The sequence below is a fragment of the Agelaius phoeniceus genome, chromosome 25, assembly GCF_051311805.1.
Source record: "Agelaius phoeniceus isolate bAgePho1 chromosome 25, bAgePho1.hap1, whole genome shotgun sequence".
NCBI classification, from domain to species: Eukaryota; Metazoa; Chordata; class Aves; order Passeriformes; family Icteridae; genus Agelaius; species Agelaius phoeniceus.
The window spans coordinates 1,807,561-1,825,881 of NC_135289.1; the positions used below are offsets into that span (position 1 = coordinate 1,807,561).

The 18,321-nt window shown below is 60.8% G+C and overlaps 1 protein-coding gene across 2 annotated transcripts; it reads left to right on the plus strand.

Annotated features, from left to right (window-relative positions):
- Positions 1-15,286: 15,286 nt before the first annotated feature.
- SPDEF (SAM pointed domain containing ETS transcription factor) lies at positions 15,287-18,308 on the plus strand. 2 transcript variants are annotated; one of them, XM_054648574.2, is made up of 5 exons: positions 15,287-15,746; positions 16,142-16,339; positions 16,425-16,472; positions 16,867-17,007; positions 17,108-18,308. In XM_054648574.2, the coding sequence occupies exons 1-5, from the start codon at positions 15,299-15,301 to the stop codon at positions 17,284-17,286; spliced, it is 1,014 nt and encodes a 337-aa protein (XP_054504549.2). In that variant the 5' UTR covers positions 15,287-15,298; the 3' UTR covers positions 17,287-18,308. The 2 variants fall into 2 exon arrangements, with proteins under 2 accessions (XP_054504549.2, XP_077046592.1); XM_077190477.1 differs by having other exon boundaries at positions 16,867-18,308.
- The last annotated feature ends 13 nt before the right edge of the window (positions 18,309-18,321 follow it).

Here is an 18,321-nt window from a genome sequence, read left to right on the forward strand (position 1 = left end):
GCTCTGCCCAGGCAGCTGAGGGATCTTTGGGGCCAGGGTTGTGGCCCCTGCTCTGGCACTGCAAGGATGTTTAAAACGGGTTGCTCTATCTCTGTGTTTTTCCTCGAGTAAAAACTGTTTCACTGAGGCCAAAGGTGGTTTTATCTCCTGATTTCTTGGAGTTTGGTGTTGCAGCTGGCCCTCAGATTGCTCGTGCTTCAGGTGTCCAACTTTTAATGGGGAGATTGAGATGAATTTGGCCAAGTTCTGCCCAGGTGACCTCGTGACACTGCAGTTTGTATCAGCTCCCGTAAGGGAAAGGGTAATGTAGAACATCTCTGATGGCCTCTAAGTGGGTCCCTGTGGTAAGCAAGAGCCACTTGGACCCTGTCACTAACACAGCTCAAGCAGTGTCACCTCCCAGCCTTGGCAAACTGGAGCAGGATGTCCCTGGGACTGGCCCCAAAGTGGCAGTGCCATGGGAGGGGGTGAGAGGGTGGGAATCTTCTGCCCCCACCTCAGGAGTGCTGGATATGAACCCTGCCAAGGTTTGGGAGCTGGGGCAGAGTCGTGCAGTCAGAGAGCAGTGGTGTGGGTGGAAATGCACGCTGTCCCACGTCTGGGTTTCTGTTGTGTTTCATTTTTTCCGTGTGTGAGTGCGTGGGTGGTTCCCAGCCTGTCTGTGCTCGCCGGGGCAGTGCATGTGTAGCACGGGATGGTGTGTTGCCTCTCTGAGTCTGGGAGAAGTCCTATGATAGCACATTGGGGGTGAAAATAAAGGAAGCTTTTTCCTTAATGTATAAATGAATATTTGTATGATTAAATTAACACAGAAAAAAAAAAAAAAAAAAAAGCTCTGTAGCTGTCGAGAGTTTTATTGAAGCTGCAAAACTTCTGAGTCTGTCACCTTGTAGTTAAATGCACCTGGTTTGCTCCATTCCCAGAGTGTTTCCAGACACTCAGGCACAACACCCTTAAACCCAGCTCCAACCCTAACTTCATCCAAATTGCTGTGAAGCCAGCCCCAATTCAGTGCATACTGAGGTTATCAAACCACCTGTCGAGCCCCTGGGTAGGGGTGAGGGTGGGGAGAGGCTCTGGGGGTGGTTGTGAGGCAGGGGGAGGGAGGGGACTCCACATTCCCTTGTGTCAAGGTCAGGTCACTTCTCCAGGACGGCTCTGAGGAGGAGTGGGATGCTCTGAGGGATCTCCATGGGTCTGAGGGGCACCAGCACACAGCGATGCCACACCTGCACCAGGTGCTCCTGGGGTGGCTGATCCACATCCCAGCCCTTCCCTTGGAGCCTGGTGCAGGACAGGGTGATCCTTCACACTTCAAACAGCCCAGTCCTGAGGGGTCAGACCTTCCATCTCCTGAGTGGCTTGGGAAGGCAGGAGGGGGAGTTTGAAGGAAGGAAGGTTGGTTTGGGTTTTATTTTCTCACAATCCCTAAGGAAATCGCTGACACTGTGTATCAGGATGGGGGCACAGGAAGGTTTCACTTTGCTGAGCACCTGCACACTTGTCCAAGGTGGATCTGAGCTCCCAGGGGAGGCCTTGCTGCTCAGGACAGCCAGCCCAAGCACGACTTGGATGAACTGCACCATGGAGCAGCTCAGCTGAGGCCGTTCCTTTGCTTACCTGGGAGTTTGTTACTAATCCCCACGAGAAACCTCACTCTGTGTGTGCTGGCTTTGCTTTTATCATTTGAATAAATGCCTGGAGCTTTCATGTGCCGGTTAAGCTTGACTGAAAGCCTGACTGGGAACAGACATCCTGCTCCCTGTGCCTGGGGATGTTTGTTCTGTGCCTGGAGCAGAACGAGCCCCTCGAGCTCGGGGTGCTCCGGCTGTCCCGAGGCCGCTGTGTTTGGGCAGGGGAGCATTGCCCGCCCCGCTCACTGCCCAGCTTTGCATGTACTCCTTATTTGCTCGAAAGAATCTGTTTATCTTTAGGGTTGCAACCTGTCAGAGGTTGCCAGCACAGGACAATCCCATCACACCTTTAATGGAATCTCCTGAGCAGGCAAATACCCGGCGGGATTGCCGTGGTGGTGGAGCTCATCCCGCGATGCCGGGAGCGGAGCTGGCGGGCAGGAGGCCAAGGCAAACGGCAGCCACAGGCACTGGGAGCTGCTTGGGTGCTGCTTTTGCTCCTTGTTTATTTTTTTTTAGGGGAACCGGGTTGTCGTCCATTAAAAGTTGCAAAATGAATTCTGGTTTTATGCAGTTTTTTTTGTTCCCAAAGCAATGGCAGTCGGAGGGAGGGTGTTCCCAGATTTTTGTGGTGGATTACAGGGATGAGGATGTGCTCAGCACCCAGGACTGCTCGGGCCCATGCCCTGTGCCTTGTTGGGCACTCATGACCCTCAGGCAGCAGGGAAGAGCAGGATCTGCTCCAAAACCTCCCCAGCACCACCACATCCTCACATCTGCAGGCGTGACCTCGAGGGCTCCAATGGGCACCTGCCCACCCAGGAGCAGCACCTGCAACAGTGGCAGAGAGGATTTTTGTGATTTTTGTTTATTTTTCCTCCTCTACCTGCTACATCCTGCAGCAGCAGCCTGTGGTGTGCAAAAATTTGCTCCTGCATCTCTGCAGATCCCTTGGGAGGCACAGGGGAATGTTAATGGGCCAAGGGGGACACGAGGCCAGGCCACTCCTGGGATCCTACCAGGGACCCATGGGGAAGGAGCAGGATCAGGGGGAACCTGGGATCTTTCTGGAAGCTCTCCACAACCCGCTCTCTCTGCCTGTGTGTGTTCGTTGGAAAATTCCTACTTACACAGGAATTAATGAAGGAAATCTAATCTCAAACATTTCCTACCCCATTGATAAAACAGCCGAGTAGTAAAAGCTGGCAGCAGAGCCCAGCAGGGAGGCAGATGGCACGCGTGGGCACGGACCAGCCCTGTTTGCCCCATGCAGGGCTGTGGGCTTGGCTCTGCAGAGCAGCTGCAGCCGGGCTGGCTCCGGAGCTGCCTCTCTGCTCATTGTATTCCATGTTTTGGTTATCTCTTCCCTGCAGGGGTGACACCTACACAGAAACTTAAAGTTCGGTTTTTGCCAGTTGAGCGGTGCAGAGTGCCGTGAGGTGGGACAGCCATGCCCAGGAGTGGGGACACTGTGGGATCACAGCTCCATGGGCTGCCAGGGGACAGTGTTGGGAACAGGGGCTGGGCTGGGGGGTGGCCTGGACCCGAGGTGTTCAAACAGCGTTTGCTGGCCACAGGCCCAGCATGGGGCAGGTGCCAGCAGAGGGAGCTGAGGTTGTTCCTCGTCCACAAAACCCTTTGGAGCTGCTGGATGTGGCTTTTCCAGGCTTTGAGTCCTGCTGGTGACAGGGGCTGGGCAGGCAAGAGCCATGTGCCCCCACCTGCCAGAGCAGCTGCTGGCTTGGCTGGCAGTGGGTGGCACATGTCACCTGCCCTGTCACCAGCACTGAGGGACTGGGGCAGTGCTGCAGAGCCAGGCAGGAGCTGCTGGGCAGGGACAGCACGGGCCCACCCCTCTGGGCTGGGAGTGAGGAGGGGTCTGCACACCTGGAGAGCCAGGTGCTGTCCCATTTTGAAGGGCTGGGGACAAAAGGGGGTCTGGCTGCTCTGCTGTGGCCCCAGGGTGGTGCACAGCTCTGTGGGAGGGAGAGAGGGACCCCAAACTGTGGGGCTGGGGTAAGGCCCTTTCTCCAGGCTGTTTTCTAGGAAAGCCACCCCACAGGATGGAGCTTTCAGCCTCTCCTGGGTCTCTCTGCACCTCTGGCGTGGAGCAGCTGGGCTCAGCAGGGTCTGTGCAGCATTGGCATCCAGGGGAAGCACAGCAAGAACTCACACTCCTTATCTAATCTGCAGCATTTTCCCTCCTCGCTGTTTGCTGTGGCCGTGTTTCCTCAATTAATTGACAGCTGCAGGCTGGGCTGTGACACCAGCCTGTGGCACTGCAGCTCCAGACCCTGGGACGAGCCCCTCAAACCCCTGTGAGCCCAGCAGGGCCATGAACCCCCTGGCAGGTGACAGTGAGAGGCACCTGAGGAGTGACACCTCTGCATTGGGCAGCAGAGAGGGTCCCTGTCCCCAGCGAGGCCTCAGGGACATCCTGGCTGTGCCTGAGGGACACTTAAACCTGTTCTGCCTCCACCCCAGCAGTCACTGTGCTGCCCAAACTGGGGCTGTTCATGGCCAGAGCTGGATCCTGCACAGAGGGGCTTGGGCAATCATGGCCACTGTGCCCTTGGGGGTGTCCCCTCCGAGCCCCCCGAGCCTGGCAGCAGCCCCAAAGGCCCCATGTCTGCTCCACAGTGGGGTGGGGAGAGGACAGATCCCCAAATCACAGCTTTGGTTTGTCCATCTTGGGAAGGAGGGGTGAGTGGGGGCTCGCTGCCCTGCAGGGGCCTCCCCAAGCAGGGAACTCTCCTTAGGATGAGCCTGGCTGCTCTCCTTGCCCATGGGGAGCAGGCTGGGAGGAAGCAGCTGAGGGTGCCTGAGAAGCAGGTTTGTCAGAATTTTAAAGGGATCTAAATCAATAGTGATAAGGAAACAATTATTTAAAGAGCAAACAAATGGAAACTGCTAAATGTACCCTGTTTTTTCCCTTTTTTTTTTCTTTTTTTTTTTTTTCTTGTGGGTGAAGGGTGCAGGGCTGATGCCTCTGGGTGCTGGGAGTGGGGCCCTGCTGGAACAACCCCAGGGTGGGCACTGGGGCAGCTCTGCTCACTCAGCCCAGCCCCAGCCAGGCTGGAAACAAGCCTCACAGGACAAAGTGTTGTTTCATCCCACAAGGAAAGGGGTTTTATGGGTCATCTGGAAACGCTAATCTCAGGTGAGCCCATTTGTGACGTTGGTGAGCCTGCTGATGGTGTCACAGCAGGTGCTGGGTCAGCAGGGACAGAGACAGGCCTGGGGGACACTGCTGTGTGCTGCCTGCACCTGCTGGCTGCATTTTGAGGGGCAAAGGAGCCGGGACTGGTCACTGAGGCCGGGCAATCCCTGCAGAACAAGGATATTTTCAAGGATATTTTCAAGGATATTTTCTGCACTTCCTCCGAGGAGCTCAGGATCCTGCTGGGGTTTGTGGCAGAGCTGCAGCTGGGACCATCCCTGCCCCAAGGAGAGCATTTCCCCTGCCCTGCCTGGTACAGGGGACCCAGGACTGGGGAAGCACTGGAGGATCCCAGTGACTGGGGCTGTCACCACCAGGGCTTTGTCTCAAAGGGCAGCTCATTCCCATCCTTCCCCCCCATGGTGTTTTCATCAGCTTTTCGTTGGGGATTAGGCACGTGTTGACAGAACAAACATTTTGCTGCGCTCAAAATCCACTGCTGAGGAGAGAAGTGATGTCCTTGCTCTGCTGGTGCCTGAGCCAGCGCTGGGATGGGGAGCTGGGATTGGGAGAGCTGGGCTTGGGGCCAGGACAGCCTTTGAGGGGAACACGGAGCCATTTCGGGTCACGTCCCACACCAGGGCCAGAGCTCTGTGTCTGCTCCCTCACTGAGCATTAATCACTTTCTGCTTTCATATCCTGCCCTGTGAAACCAGGGATGCCACAAGGAATGCTGCCTGCGTCCAGCAAGGCTCTGACAGGTGCTGGGGCCCCCCTGCCCAGCTCCTGGTGCCCAGCACAGCTCCCTCCTCCCCAGCCTGGCTCTGGAGCTGTGGTGTTGGTGTCAGGAAGGTGACAAGGCTGGGGATACCCAGGAGCTGCCCCCAGGAGCTGTGTTCACCAGGGAAAACTCCTCCAAGCTCTGTGACTGCACAGTGGGGGAAGATAAGACACGAGACCTCATTTTGGGGTCCTGCCCCACCTCCCACACCCCATTTTCCCTACATGAGCCCCCGGGTCCTGGCACCTTGCTGAGCACCCAGGACGAGGCGCCAGAGCCGAGCTGGGCGATGCTCACGGGAGCGACACGACAGGGACACGTTTCCTTCGGGGCTCGGTGAGTCACTGCTGAGTCACGGCTGGCTCTGCGGGCAGCTCCGCGTCCGCGGCCCCGTCCTGCACCCCAGACCCACGGCCCCACAGGGGGTGTGGGGTCCCTGCCCTCTGTGCACAGGGGAGGGCTCCTCCCTGCTCCCCTGGCCCTGCAAACCCGGCTCGGGATTGATGGGAGAGGGTCCCTGCTGGCCCCCCCGCACCACGCAGCCCCCCCAGCTCTTTGGGGTTACTTTTAGGTGTTTGTCCGCTGGGGCAGAACCTTCTTCAGTTCTGCTGGGATGCACAACGCAGAACCCAAGGGGAAATCACCCCCAGGGCCGTTCCTCGCTCCGGGGGCAGCGTGCGCTGCCCTGACCCATCCCAGCCCGTCCCACCCGGGCTCTTTCCCTGCCCAGCGGCTCCCACGCTCCCCGGGCTGTCGCTCCGTGGGGCCGTTATGCCCGAGGATCGTTTTGCATGTGGGGAGAACCGGCAGCAGGAGACTGAATTTGCATTTCTCAATGGCACCCAGTGTGGGAACCGAAGCCGCCGAGGGTTCCGCTGCCACTCGGCCCCGCAGCGGGGCTGTGTGAAAAGACAACATCGCGTCTGCTGGCACCGGGCCCGGCCCGTCTCACCTGGCTGCCCGTGTGTGCCTGGGAACCGCCGCTGCCGAGCACGGGCAGGGGCTGCCGAGCCCCCAGCCCCGGTGCCATGAGCAGGTGACAGTGACCACACAACAGCACCGTGCCCGCGTGGGTTATTTGGGGGGGTTCTCTCGTGCTGGATGGGATTTAGGGTTCGTGCGCTGATGCAGCAGCTGCATGCAGAGCCCAGACCAGGATCCTTCCCCTCCTGTGCGCCCCAAATGCCGGGTGGCGCTGCGGGGGGAGCCGTGAGCTCTCCTCACCCTGCGGGAGCGGGGTGTGCCCACGCCGCCCTGAGCCCTCTCTTCCTGGCACCGCCGGGCGACCCGCAACCATTTCCAGGCTTTTAATCCCAAGAGACAAAAGCAGGAGTTTAACGCCACCGGAGGAAGAAAAGAGGAGGGCTTTGGGAAGGGAACAGCAAACACGGCGGGGGATCCGCTGCTCCCTGCCCGCCTGCGTGTCTGTCCCACGAGTTCCCCTGCGTCACCCGGGGTGGCACCGAACCTGGGGGTGCTGGCGGGACCCGGGGTGGGAATGGTGGGGAGCTGGTGGTCCAGGGGCTGGGCTCCCCCCGGTGTCCTCATCCGCCTCCCCCAGCTCGTCCTTCCCAGCTGCCCTCCCAGGCACGGCCAGGCTGCACAAGCGGGGCTGTGGCACCCCCGAGACACGCCGTGTCACCTCCTGCCACCACAGGTGCAAAGCAGCCTTTAAAGGTGCCGGGTGAGCACCAAGGTCTCTGTGCCCAGCAAAACGATGGCTCCTGGATCCCTGGTGCCATCAGTGTGGAGCAGACACCAAGCCCAGCGCTGCTGGATGGAGCCACTTCTCCATCTCCCCCTTTGCAGGCTCGGGGCTGCCCTGGAACGCGGGTGACACCACGGTCCCCTGGCAGCGGCACGGGGACAACCGGGAGCCACCTGATACGGCGGGGATGGAGGGTGGGAGCAGCTCCCAGGAGCTGGAGAAGGCTCCGAGAGGGGAGCGAGTGGCGGAGCAGAGCCGGGAGCCCCGGCCCCTCTGCCAGGGTGGCTCCGGGCGGGTGGCACGGCAATAACGCCGCTGTTTGCCCCGAGCACACACGCGGCCCCGTAAACAGCGATTATGGCAGCAGCTGGGAGATGGGGGAGCCCGGGGGGTAATAAAGAGAATAAAGAGGAGCGGCCCCGCTCGCCCTGGGGCTGCATGGGAAGTGGGTAGGTCTGGCTGGGGTGAGGAGGAGTCAGAGGGGATTCCGGTGGTCTGGGCTCTGGGGAGATCCCAGCGGTTCGGGAGCTCTGGAGGCTCTCCCAGGTAAATGCGCCCAGGGACATTGCGCCATCAAAAGCACCTTTCCCTCCGTGCACACCTGTGGCTTCCTGCACTTGTGCTCCCTGACCCTCTGGGTAATTTTGGGCTCTGCTGGAGAGACCTTCTCCCTTCCCAGGAGCCCTCCAAGGTGTGGGGAGAATGCATTCAACCATTTCAGCCATTTCCAGTTTCCTTGGAAAGCCTCAGAGCGCCCACCCTGCAGCCTGGGAGCGGGGATTCATCCTGTCCCATTGTCACCCTGTGGCACAGACATGGGGTGCAGCCTGTGGCCTCTCAGAGGGCCTCCAGCTCTCCACTGTCCCAAAAGTTGTGCAGGGGCTGGAGCAGAGGAAGCCCCACCATGCAGGGGAGCAGGAAACAGCTGCGTGTGGGGACAGGTCGGGCTCCATGCTCCCTGTGGTTTGTACAGTGACATCAAGGGCCTTCAATAGTTTTATTATATGTGACATGGCTGCTTATCTATTATTCTTGTGATGCAGCCAGAGATTAGCTCCAGGCAGGTGGGCAGGGATTCCTCCAGGCTGATTCATGAGTTTCTCCATCTCTCCCCTCCGGTCGGCCGCGTTCCCAAGCATTGAAGTTCCAGCAGTGGCAAAAGACACCGGAATTGGAGCTGATGGGTTGACAGGGAGGACAAGGAAAAAGCACCGAAAACTGCGCACGCAGGGCAGAAAAGCCAGACTTTATTTCCCTCTTTTGTTGTTCCTCGGGTGTTGCAATCTCTCCTTTTCCTGGTTTGCATGTGCAAGCAGAGCTGTGCTGAGCTGCGATTGCAAAGGGTGCTGGGGACAGCTGGAGCCCAGCACAGCTGGAGCCCACGGAAACTGGTGACACTGGGTGGCTCCAGCCCATGGAAACTGGTGACACTGGGTGGCTCCAGCCCCCGAGCCCTCTGGGAGGGAAGCAGAGCTCTCATTTGGGGCCTTTCACCCAGTTTTGCTGTGCTGTGCTGCACTGCCCAGCTCTCTCTGAGCCCGGAAAAGCAAATGTTTTTCCCTTTAATCTCTTTCTGTTATCGAGATCCCACTGCTACCGATAACAGAAGTGGGTAAAGCTCTTTCAGACTGAAGTGTGAGTTTGGCAGCAGGTCCCAGACAGCCCAGGATGACCCAGGTCTGGGATGCTCTGGATCCGGGACTGGGAACTCCCCGCTGGTTGGTGACACCTGACACTGTCCAGTGTCCCCAGTTGTGCTCTCTTCCACTTTGCCTCTGACTCCTTCTGGTGCTCTGGCCTGGTGTTTGTTCTGGTGAAAAACTGTAAAGAAGCCAAACAAACACGGGTGACCTGGCAGTGGTGTCACAGCAGATCCAGCCTGAGCACACCAAGCCCTGCTCCCCAGACATCCCCAAGGCACAGCCCGGCTGCGGCGCAGGAAGGGCGGGATGGCCACGGTGCTTTCCCAGCATGGCTGCTGCCAGGCTGGTGTCGAGTTTACACGTGACTCCACTCTGCATCTGCACTTTCCACAGCCCAGACACTCGTGTTTCTGTGCTGTGGGAAAGGGATCTGCCGCTGGAGGCCTGCAGCCCCAGGGCTGAGCTGGGCTGTTCCTGCTCTGGGTGCCCTCGGGGGATCCTGAGGTGTGGCACGGGAGCAGCTTTGGGTGCCTGTGGGGCCTTGTCCAAAGCAGTGGATGCTCTGAGTGGGCTGGGGAGCTCTGCTGTGACTGCCAGGAGCACTGGGAGGGCACTGGGGGACCTGGACCCCCCTCCTGGCCGTGCCACATCCCAATCAAACATACCCAACCCCTGGCAAAGCCCAGGCAGGGGCTGGCAGCTTCCCAACACAGCTGCTTGTCCCAGGGTCCCCCCACAGCCACTTCCACGTGTCCCAGGCCCAGTCGTGTTTACCAAAACAGGGGGAAGGAACTCCCCTGGGACACGGGAGCCCTGATCCAGGGGGAGCTTTCCCCAAGATAAGATAACATTGAGGCATTTCAAAGGGAGGCAGAAACTCCTGGCGCTGCCGATAGCAGCCAAGTCCTTTCCCAGCGCTCGCTCCGGGGTCTCCTTCCTCCAGGGCTTTCATTTCCTCAGGGCAAACATTTCCGATGGATGGCTTATCAGCTGTGCCTGCCCGGGGCTCTGCCACCCTCTGTGGGCTGGGGACAGCCACGTGCCCGCCGGGACGTGGTGACGTGGGGCCAGCCCGTGGCTGTTTGCAGCGGGGTTTGGTCTGACGTGGGTTTTTAGGGCACGGGGGAGTTTGGTTTTGGCAGAGCTACGTGCACAGGAGAACTGCCTGAACTGCCCTGCCTGCTTCATGGGCTAAAAAAAAAAAGATAATAAATACCAGCTCGGTGTCTGTCTCGCTCAGAACTGCTTTTTCCTGCTCGTGCCGGTGGAGACAACCTGGGCCTGGAGTGTGGCACGTTCTGGCTGTGCCCCCCTGCCCCATCCTGCAGTCACAGGCCCCTGGGCAGGGGACGGAGCTGTGTCCCTGAGCTGAGGGGATTTGGGTGCTGCCAGGGTCTCCCTTCACCCCCAAAATCTCTGTGCACCCTCACTCGCAGGCTCCGTCCCTGGCTGCAGCATTGGGCAGGGGGTGGTTCTGGGGTTTGGGTCAGGGATGCTCCTGGGTACCAGTCAGGAATTCTCCTGGGGTATCCCTCAGGGATGCTCCTGGGCCCAGCATGGCCCAGTCTGCTCCAGGAGTGGTGTCATGCATGGACCTCACACACCTGACAGGTCTCTGTGCTGCAGCCCTGACTCCAGGAGGAGCCAGGTGTCTGTCTGTCCCTGTCCCTGTTGCTGTCTCATCCCATGTGAGGGTGGGAAGGGGTTAACGGTGCCCGGGTTTGCCCCATTCCCCTGCCAAGGCCCGTTCTGGTCCGATCCCGCCCTGGACGCACCTGCCAAGGGTTAACCCGGCCCGGGCTGTTCAAACACCTCAGCTGAGGTAAGCGCTGCTTGTTTGTTCAGGTAAATAAGGAAGGAATCGGATATAATGGGCAAAGGAGGCTCTGGCTGAGCCCTGACACTCACTGCCGGCCGCTGGCTTCGTCCCTCTGCTGCCCCCGGAGCCTCTCGGGGTGCCCGGTTCTCCTCGCTGTCCCCTCCCCGCCGGTGCCCACCGGGGCCGATGCGGCTCAGCCCGGCCGTGCTGCCGCGGAGCCGGCGCTGAGTGGGGCTCGGTGCTGCCGGCCGCAGCTGGGACCCCTCCCCGGGGCTGGGACCCTCACCTGGGGCTGGGACCCTCACCTGGGGCCATGTCCCCCGCACACACCGTGCCCAGGGCCGCAGGGACGGCTGTGCCCAGCCTGCGCTGGCACCCATGTGGATTCTGAGCTCGCACACCCTCCAGGTAAGGCGCCCGCGCTGCCGCGACCCCCGGCTCCCCCAGCGCCCACCCAGCCCCGGGTCCTGCTCTTGGCACCGGCCTGGGGTGAACACGGGGCTGTCCCTTGTCACAATCCCACCCCACGGCACCTCCAGGTGATGTTAGGGCTGAGCAGGGACAGGTTGTCCCTCGGTGTGAGGTTCCTGGCATTTCTCTGCATGGTGTCACCCAAAATGAAACGGGATTTGCCATTTTTGTGTCTTTGCAACCTCCTCCTGCTCAAGCAGAGAGGGTGGGATGGAGCCAGGACTCCTGGGGCCAGCTCCTCCTGAGCCCACCTGGTGACAGCTGGGACACCCAGGGTGCCACCAGCCCCTGTGCCAGGCAGGGGACAATGAGCTTTGGGGCACCGTGGGACAAACCAGCAGCTGGGACCCTTTATCCTGGGGGGCTGTTGAGGAGCTGCCAGCTCCAGGGTGTCTCTGTGAAGCTGAGGCCCTTGTCCCAGCTGCTTTCCTGCTGGGGTGGTTTTTTTGTCAGCCCTAAAGTCACTTTGGCTGTGGGTTTGGTTTTCGTGGTTCTGCTCGGTTAGTGAAACACAAACACTGTGAGGGTGCCAAATCCCCACAATACCGGAGTTCTCTGGGGCTGGGAGCACGGGGGGGAAGGTGCTGCTATAAACAGGGGCTCCCTGGCCCCAAATGGGGAACACCAAGCTCTGCTGCTCACCAGGGGGACAGCGAGCACCAGGCTTTGCCCGGGTCACTGGCGGGTGCTGCCTGTCCCCTGTCACTGCTGTTTGCCTCCCTGTGCTGATGGAGAGGGCAGCCTGACCCAGGGCGTGGGGACCTCTGGGGACACCTGGTCCCCGTGCCAGCAGCCATGCAGGTAATGGCAGGAGGAGCCAGGGCACTCGGTGGTGTTGGAGCTGGTGGGGAGCTGAGAGTCCAGGCCTGCATCCCCCCAGGGGAACATCAGAGTGAGCCTGGGGCTTGTCCTGGCCCCAACCCTGTCACCACACAGCCCCCGGGCTGTCACCTGCTCTGTCACCTCCCCAGCCCCCCAGGGCTGTCCCCAGTCCCTGCCCTGGCTGTGGGGAGGTTCTGGCCAATCCTCCTTCCTCCACCCAGAGATAAGAAGGGTGCGTGGCACAGGGTTTGGCAGCAGGACGTGGCACAGCTGTCACTCTGAGGCTTGCATGGGACATGCTGGCAGGATCTCAAATTGCCACAGCCTCTGAGCACCCACCTGGGTGCCTGCTGCAGCCCTGGCTTTGCAGGGACCCCAGGGCTCTTTCCTGCTTCATCCAGGCTGCTCTGGGACAGCTCAGGGTCCCGCACATCCCCAGTTCCTCCTGCGACAGCACAGCCCAGCCCATCCCTGTCCCCAGCCTGGGGCTGGCCCTGGTCCCTCTCCCCCGCTGCCTGGGAAGGGCTTTCGGAAGTGCCCGGGGGCTTGGGATCCATCCCGGGCTCTGCGGGCAGCGCCCCTCCCGCGGCGGGGCCACCCTGCCGGTCCCACAGCGCTCCGGCACAACCTGTTCCACCGCTGATTGGATTTTAATTAACGGACCCATTGTTCGAGGGTGGGGGGTGGGTGAATTTCTTTTTTTTTTTATTTATTTTTTTCCTCTCGCTCTCAAGGGCCCATCCCAGCGTTCCACCCTGAGCCACGGTGGGCTGCACTTGCCAGGAGAGCTGGGGGTGGCACGGGGGTCCTTGTCCCCATCGTTGTCCCCCTTGGCTGTGGGGTCCGTGTGGGGCTGAGCTGTGAGCCAGAACCACCCACAGCCCCGGGCTCGGGCTGGCTTTGTGCCCTGGGAGCTGCAGGAGCCCCATCCCAGCCCCAGCACCCCATCCCAGGCAGAATTCCCCGCGGAGCAGCAGCCAGGGAGCTGCCAAGGCTGATGCAATGACCGGCTCAGCCTCGCTCAGCTCGGGCAGGGAACGGGGAGGGTTTTGGGTGCCATGAGTGCCTGTGCACCTGGGGCTGCCCCTCCAGCTCTCCTTTTCCAGGGAAATGCAAAAAGGGGCAGGGGAAGAGGGGGGAAAGGCCACCTGAAGTGGCTTCTCAGTGCAAACAGGTCCCACCCAGCCCGCGTGCCAGAGCGGGAGAAAGTCAAACAGCGGCCCCCGCCCTGGGAGTACAGCACCCTTGGTGGGGCACAGCTCAGCCTTTTGGGGACACTTCCCCAGGAATTGGGTCCCTCTGGTCCCTGCTGGGAGGAGGGGAGCAGGATGAGGGTGAAGATGGGGTTGGAGATGCCCATCCTGTGGTGTTCCTGAGGGTGGCTCCACAGCCTTGCTCCCCCATGGGTGAGGATGAACCATGACCTCAGAACATCCCAGAAGCTCGGGGAATGAGGCACCTGTCCCCTCCCAGACACCCCCACGGCCAGCACTGTGCAGCAGCAGGAGCTGCACAAGCTGTTACCACTTCCCTTTTGTGCTGGGAGCAGCGTGAGGCTGGATTTAGGGCTGATCTCCTAAAGCTCTTCTTTTAATCCCAAGCAAATCAAGGAGAGGTTTGGAAGCAGGCACCATCTCTCAGGGAAACTGTTTGGATGGTGGGGGCAGCCCCAGACCAGAAGAGAGTTTGGGTTCCCTCTTCTCCCTCCTCCTCTTTGCTGCAGTGCCACCAAAACCACTCAGGGTTGTGGGTTCCAGCTCCTGAACCCACAATCCCTCCCCAGTCCCCATGGGCTGAGGCTGTTCAGGTGTCCCTGGCTCTTCCATGGGTTTTTTTCTGAGCTCTTTGGGCTATTCCAAGGATGAAATGATGAGCTTCCACCAAGTGCAGGCAATGCAGGACTTCAAACCCATATTCCTGGGAGCACTGAATCCTCAGGAGCTGCATTAACTCCCCCCTGAGGAAGGGACACGGGGCTGGGTCCCCCTTGTCCCTCCTTCACTGACCACCCCCGTGTCTGGAGGCTGTGCTCTGCCTGGAGGAACCCTGTGGGATCTTTTCCTCTCATTTATTTTAAACTTTTTCCCCCTCAGCTGGGGCTTGGAGCAACAGGGCACCCCCTTGCCCTGGCCACTGCCCCCTGCTCCCCTTCAGGGCTGCCTGGTGTCCTGAGGGGTTTCAAACTTTTCATGCTCCTTTCCCAGCGCCAGCTCCATTGCTAAAGCTCCTTTATCTGCTTTCAAACCACCAATTTGGGATGGTTCTTCTTCTCCCTGTAAAATGCAGTGCTGAAGGTGGAGGAGCTGGGCAGTGCCCTGGCCATGCCCATCAACAGCTTCTCCTTGGCAGGGGCCTCCCCTTCCCAAAGTCTCAGGATGGTTTTTGGGGAGGTTTCTCCACGGATGGAACCATTCCCTGGTGTTGCCATGGAAATCCAGCAGGTTCATCCTCCCCTCCATGGCCTGCAGGACTCCCTGCATGCAGAGACAGATGGGGACAGGCTCATTTGGGGTAGTTTTTCTTGCTAGAGAGTGAAGGTAATTGCAATTATCCTGTCCTACAAGCAAAGTTCTCATCTGGGAGTTGGCAACAGCGACCAAGGGCTGGGTGCTGGGCTGGGTCCCTTCTGGGGATCTGGGTCTGAGGGCTACTGTGCCTCAGGGGGAAGCAACAGAGGATGATTTCCATGCTCAGAAACGTGTCCCTGCAGCTCGAGCATCCATTGTCACCCCAGGGCTGTCCTGGGGGAGCTCCTCCAGTGTCCCCAGCTGCCTCCCACCAAGGCCTCAGCTCCACCTGGGACTGAGCTGCTGCCAGCCTGGGGTGCAGCCCCTGGGGAGACCCTGAACACCCAGACCCTAAATACACAAACTATAAACACCCAGACCCTAAATACCCAGACCCTAAATACCAGACCCTAAACACCCAGACCCTGAACACCAGACCCTGAACACCAGACCCTAAACACCCAGACCCTAAACAAGGGGCAGATCCTGCTCATCTCCCGAGCTCCTTCTCCCTGCTGGCTGCTGCTGCTGCTGTCCCAAACCGGGGCCAGCCCCCGCAGCCGTGGCTGACCCCGCACTGCCCCTCAGGCTGCCAGGGCCCAGTGGGGCTCTTTGCAGGGTTTTTCCCCTCTAACAGGCTTAGTCCGTCCCTTTGTGCCTGGCTGCAGGGCGGGAAGGCAGGAGCGGTGCCGGGCTGAGCTCTGCCCCTCTCTCGTCCCCCGGGCAGGTCTGGAGCCGGCGCTGAGCAGAGGGATGGGCAGTGCCAGCCCCGGGCTGCCCGCTCTGCCCCCCGGCCGCCTCTCCTGGCCGGAGCCCGCGCTGCTGCCGCCCCCGCGGGACCCCGACCCCCGGCGCTGGGGCTGCCCGGAGAGCCCCAGCCCGCCCAGCACCCCCGAGCAGCCCCTGCCAGCCTTCTGCCTGCACTACTTCGACATGCTCTACCCGGAGGACACGGCCTGGGCCACCAAGGGCGGCGGGGAACCGGCCCCGAGCAGCGGCCAGGGCGGGCGGGAGGAGGCGAGGAAGGAGCCGGAGCAATGTCCCATCATCGACAGCCAGGGCCTGGGGCTGGGCGCCGAGGGGGACCTGCAGGACAGCCTGCACCTGGAGGAGCACTCGCTGGAGCAGGTGCAGAGCATGGTGGTGGGCGAGGTGCTGAAGGACATCGAGACAGCCTGCAAGCTGCTCAACATCGCCGCAGGTGCGTGCCCCCGGGGCACAGGGATGGGTGTGCTGGCATGGGAGCCTAAGCCTCGCTGAGTTTGGGGGGCTGCAGCCACCTGTGGGGGTCTGGGGGAGCGTGGCTGCCCCACACGGGAGGAGAGGATGGAGACGATGGTTCCTGGGGGGCTACAGCCACGTGTGGAGGTTTGGGGGAGAGCAGCTGCTCCCCACGAGAGGAGAGGATGGTTCCTGGGGGGCTGCAGCTGTGTATGGGGGTCTAGAGGAGTGTGGCTGCCCCACACGGGAGGAGGGGATGGAGACGATGGTTCCTGGGGGGCTGCAGTTTCTTGTGGGGGTCTGCGGGAGCGTGGCTGCCCCACACGGGAGGAGGGACGGCTCCTGGCTGGCCACGCTCACCCCCTCCGCCCCCAGACCCCATGGACTGGAGCCCCGGCAATGTGCAGAAGTGGATCCTGTGGACGGAGCACCAGTACCGGCTGCCGCAGATCGGGAAATCCTTCCAGGAGCTGTCGGGAAAGGATCTGTGTGCCATGTCCGAGGAGCAGTTCTGCCAGCGCTCCCCCGCCTGTGGCGACATCCTGCACGCCCACCTCGACATCTGGAAGTCCGGTGGGTGCCGGGGAGGGAGCCGGGGAGGGTGGGCGAGGCTGTGCTGCGGGAGATGCCCCCCTGACGCCCCGCTCCTCCCTTCCAGCCGCCTGGATGAAGGAGAAGGCTGCCCCGGGAGATGTCAGATACTGCGGTGAGTTCTGCTTTGGGCAGGTCCGGGGTGCCTGAGGGGTCCCTCCCTGTTTAATTGCAATTCCCGGAGCGCTGGAGCCGCCGCTGCTGTGGGATCTGTGCGGGTCACTCCCTCTGCCCCAGAGCAGCCCCGGGGCTCTCTGCAGAACCCAGCGAAGGGGAAAAGGCTCCATCCCCTCCCTGGCCCTGTCCCACACCCTGCACCCCTGCGGGCTGCACAGGGGCAGCACTGAGCTGCTCTCCCTGCCCCAAGACAGGGAGGGCAAAGCAAATCTTCCATACCCAGAGCCGGGCTGAGTCTGGCTGGGATCGGGGCTCCCTGCTGAGGACTCGAGCAGCTCCCTGGGGTGGTGCGCAGTCCCTTCCCTCCTCTCACCCGTCCCTTCCTGTGGCAGGAGGTGACACCGGCTGGGCCGACAGCGAGGTGGACTCGTCCTGTGCCGGCCAACCCATCCACCTCTGGCAGTTCCTCAAGGAGCTGCTGCTGAAGCCGCACAACTACGGCCGCTTCATCCGCTGGCTCAACAAGGACAAAGGTGGGCAGGCGAGCCCCAGAGGCCCCGGGGAGGGCGCTGGGGGGCTGAGGTGGGGCAGGAGATGCTGTAACCCCCCCCCCGTGCCCCGCTCCCCTGCCAGGCATCTTCAAGATCGAGGACTCGGCGCAGGTGGCCCGGCTGTGGGGCATCCGCAAGAACCGCCCGGCCATGAACTACGACAAGCTGAGCCGCTCCATCCGGCAGTACTACAAGAAAGGCATCATCCGCAAGCCCGACATCTCCCAGCGCCTCGTCTACCAGTTCGTCCACCCGGTGTGAGCGGCGGCGGGACCGGCTGAGCGCCGGCAGGGACGGGGGGACTTGGCTGCCTCCCTCTGCCCCGGCCACAGAGAGGCTCTGCCAGCAGCAGGACCGAGCGAGGCTTCCCCTGCCAGGACCTGCTGGCACCGGACACAGGGACCCCCTCACCTCCAGCAGGCCCTGGTGCGGGGCAAGGACCGTGCAGAGCCCTTGTCCCCCACAGGAAGGGAAGGCACCGTGCCTGGGCTTGTGCCCCCTCCTCTCCTCCCGGCCGGGTTCTGGCTGTAGGTGGCTTCACCCCAGCCATTGTTCGGGGAGGAAAAAGCCTGGGGCATGAGCTGAGACAATGACACCCACAGGGACAGGGACACCCACAGGGACAGGGACACCCACAGCTGCTCATGGTGGGCTCCTGTCCCAATCCCTGTGGGAGCAGCCTGGCACCACCATGGGGGCTGTGCCACTGGGACCTTGGGCACCCCCTGGGACAGGTGCATCCCCCCTTTGCTGTTCACTCCAGGACATGCTCAGCTGCTCCCCTCCACAGGGACTCGGGGCTGCAAACAGGAGTTCTGCAATGGGAGCAGCTGTAAATGTGGATGTGGGGCTGTGCACAGTGGGGATCCCCAAGCTGGGTCCCCCATCCTCGTGCATGGGGTCACCAGAGTCCTCCTAAGCCCCCAGGTTCTGTGCCCTGGCTCAAAACTCTTCCCTTGATTCAGATTTTACTTGGACTACCTGATTCTGGAGTTTGGGGAAATGGAGATGGCAGCTTTGCCATTTCTCTCTGGACAATAAATCCAGAGTGTGATCCGTCCAGGCTGGACTGGGGCAGAGAACTGGGAATTGCTTCACCTGCTCATTGCACCAGAGTCAGAGTTACCTGGTAATGTTGATCTTTTATATTATAGGCTTTTTTTATTTGGTTATTTGCTTTTCTGTTTTGGCTGGTGATGAGTTGTGGTTTAGGTTCAAATGCCAAGGGTGACCTGGGCTTCCAGGGATGTTCTGTGGAAGCTTAAAAGGAAAAAAGCACCTGGTTCTTGGTCTCTT

What these genes read in the sequence shown, in the direction of transcription:
- SPDEF (XM_077190477.1), top strand. Translation starts at nt 15,299, where the DNA reads ATGGGCAGTGCCAGCCCCGGGCTGCCCGCTCTGCCCCCCGGCCGCCTC. An exon ending in GCTGCTCAACATCGCCGCAG is followed by an intron (nt 15,747 to 16,141) that starts GTGCGTGCCCCC and finishes CTCCGCCCCCAG; the next exon opens with ACCCCATGGACTGGAGCCCC. An exon ending in CCTCGACATCTGGAAGTCCG is followed by an intron (nt 16,340 to 16,424) that starts GTGGGTGCCGGG and finishes CCTCCCTTCCAG; the next exon opens with CCGCCTGGATGAAGGAGAAG.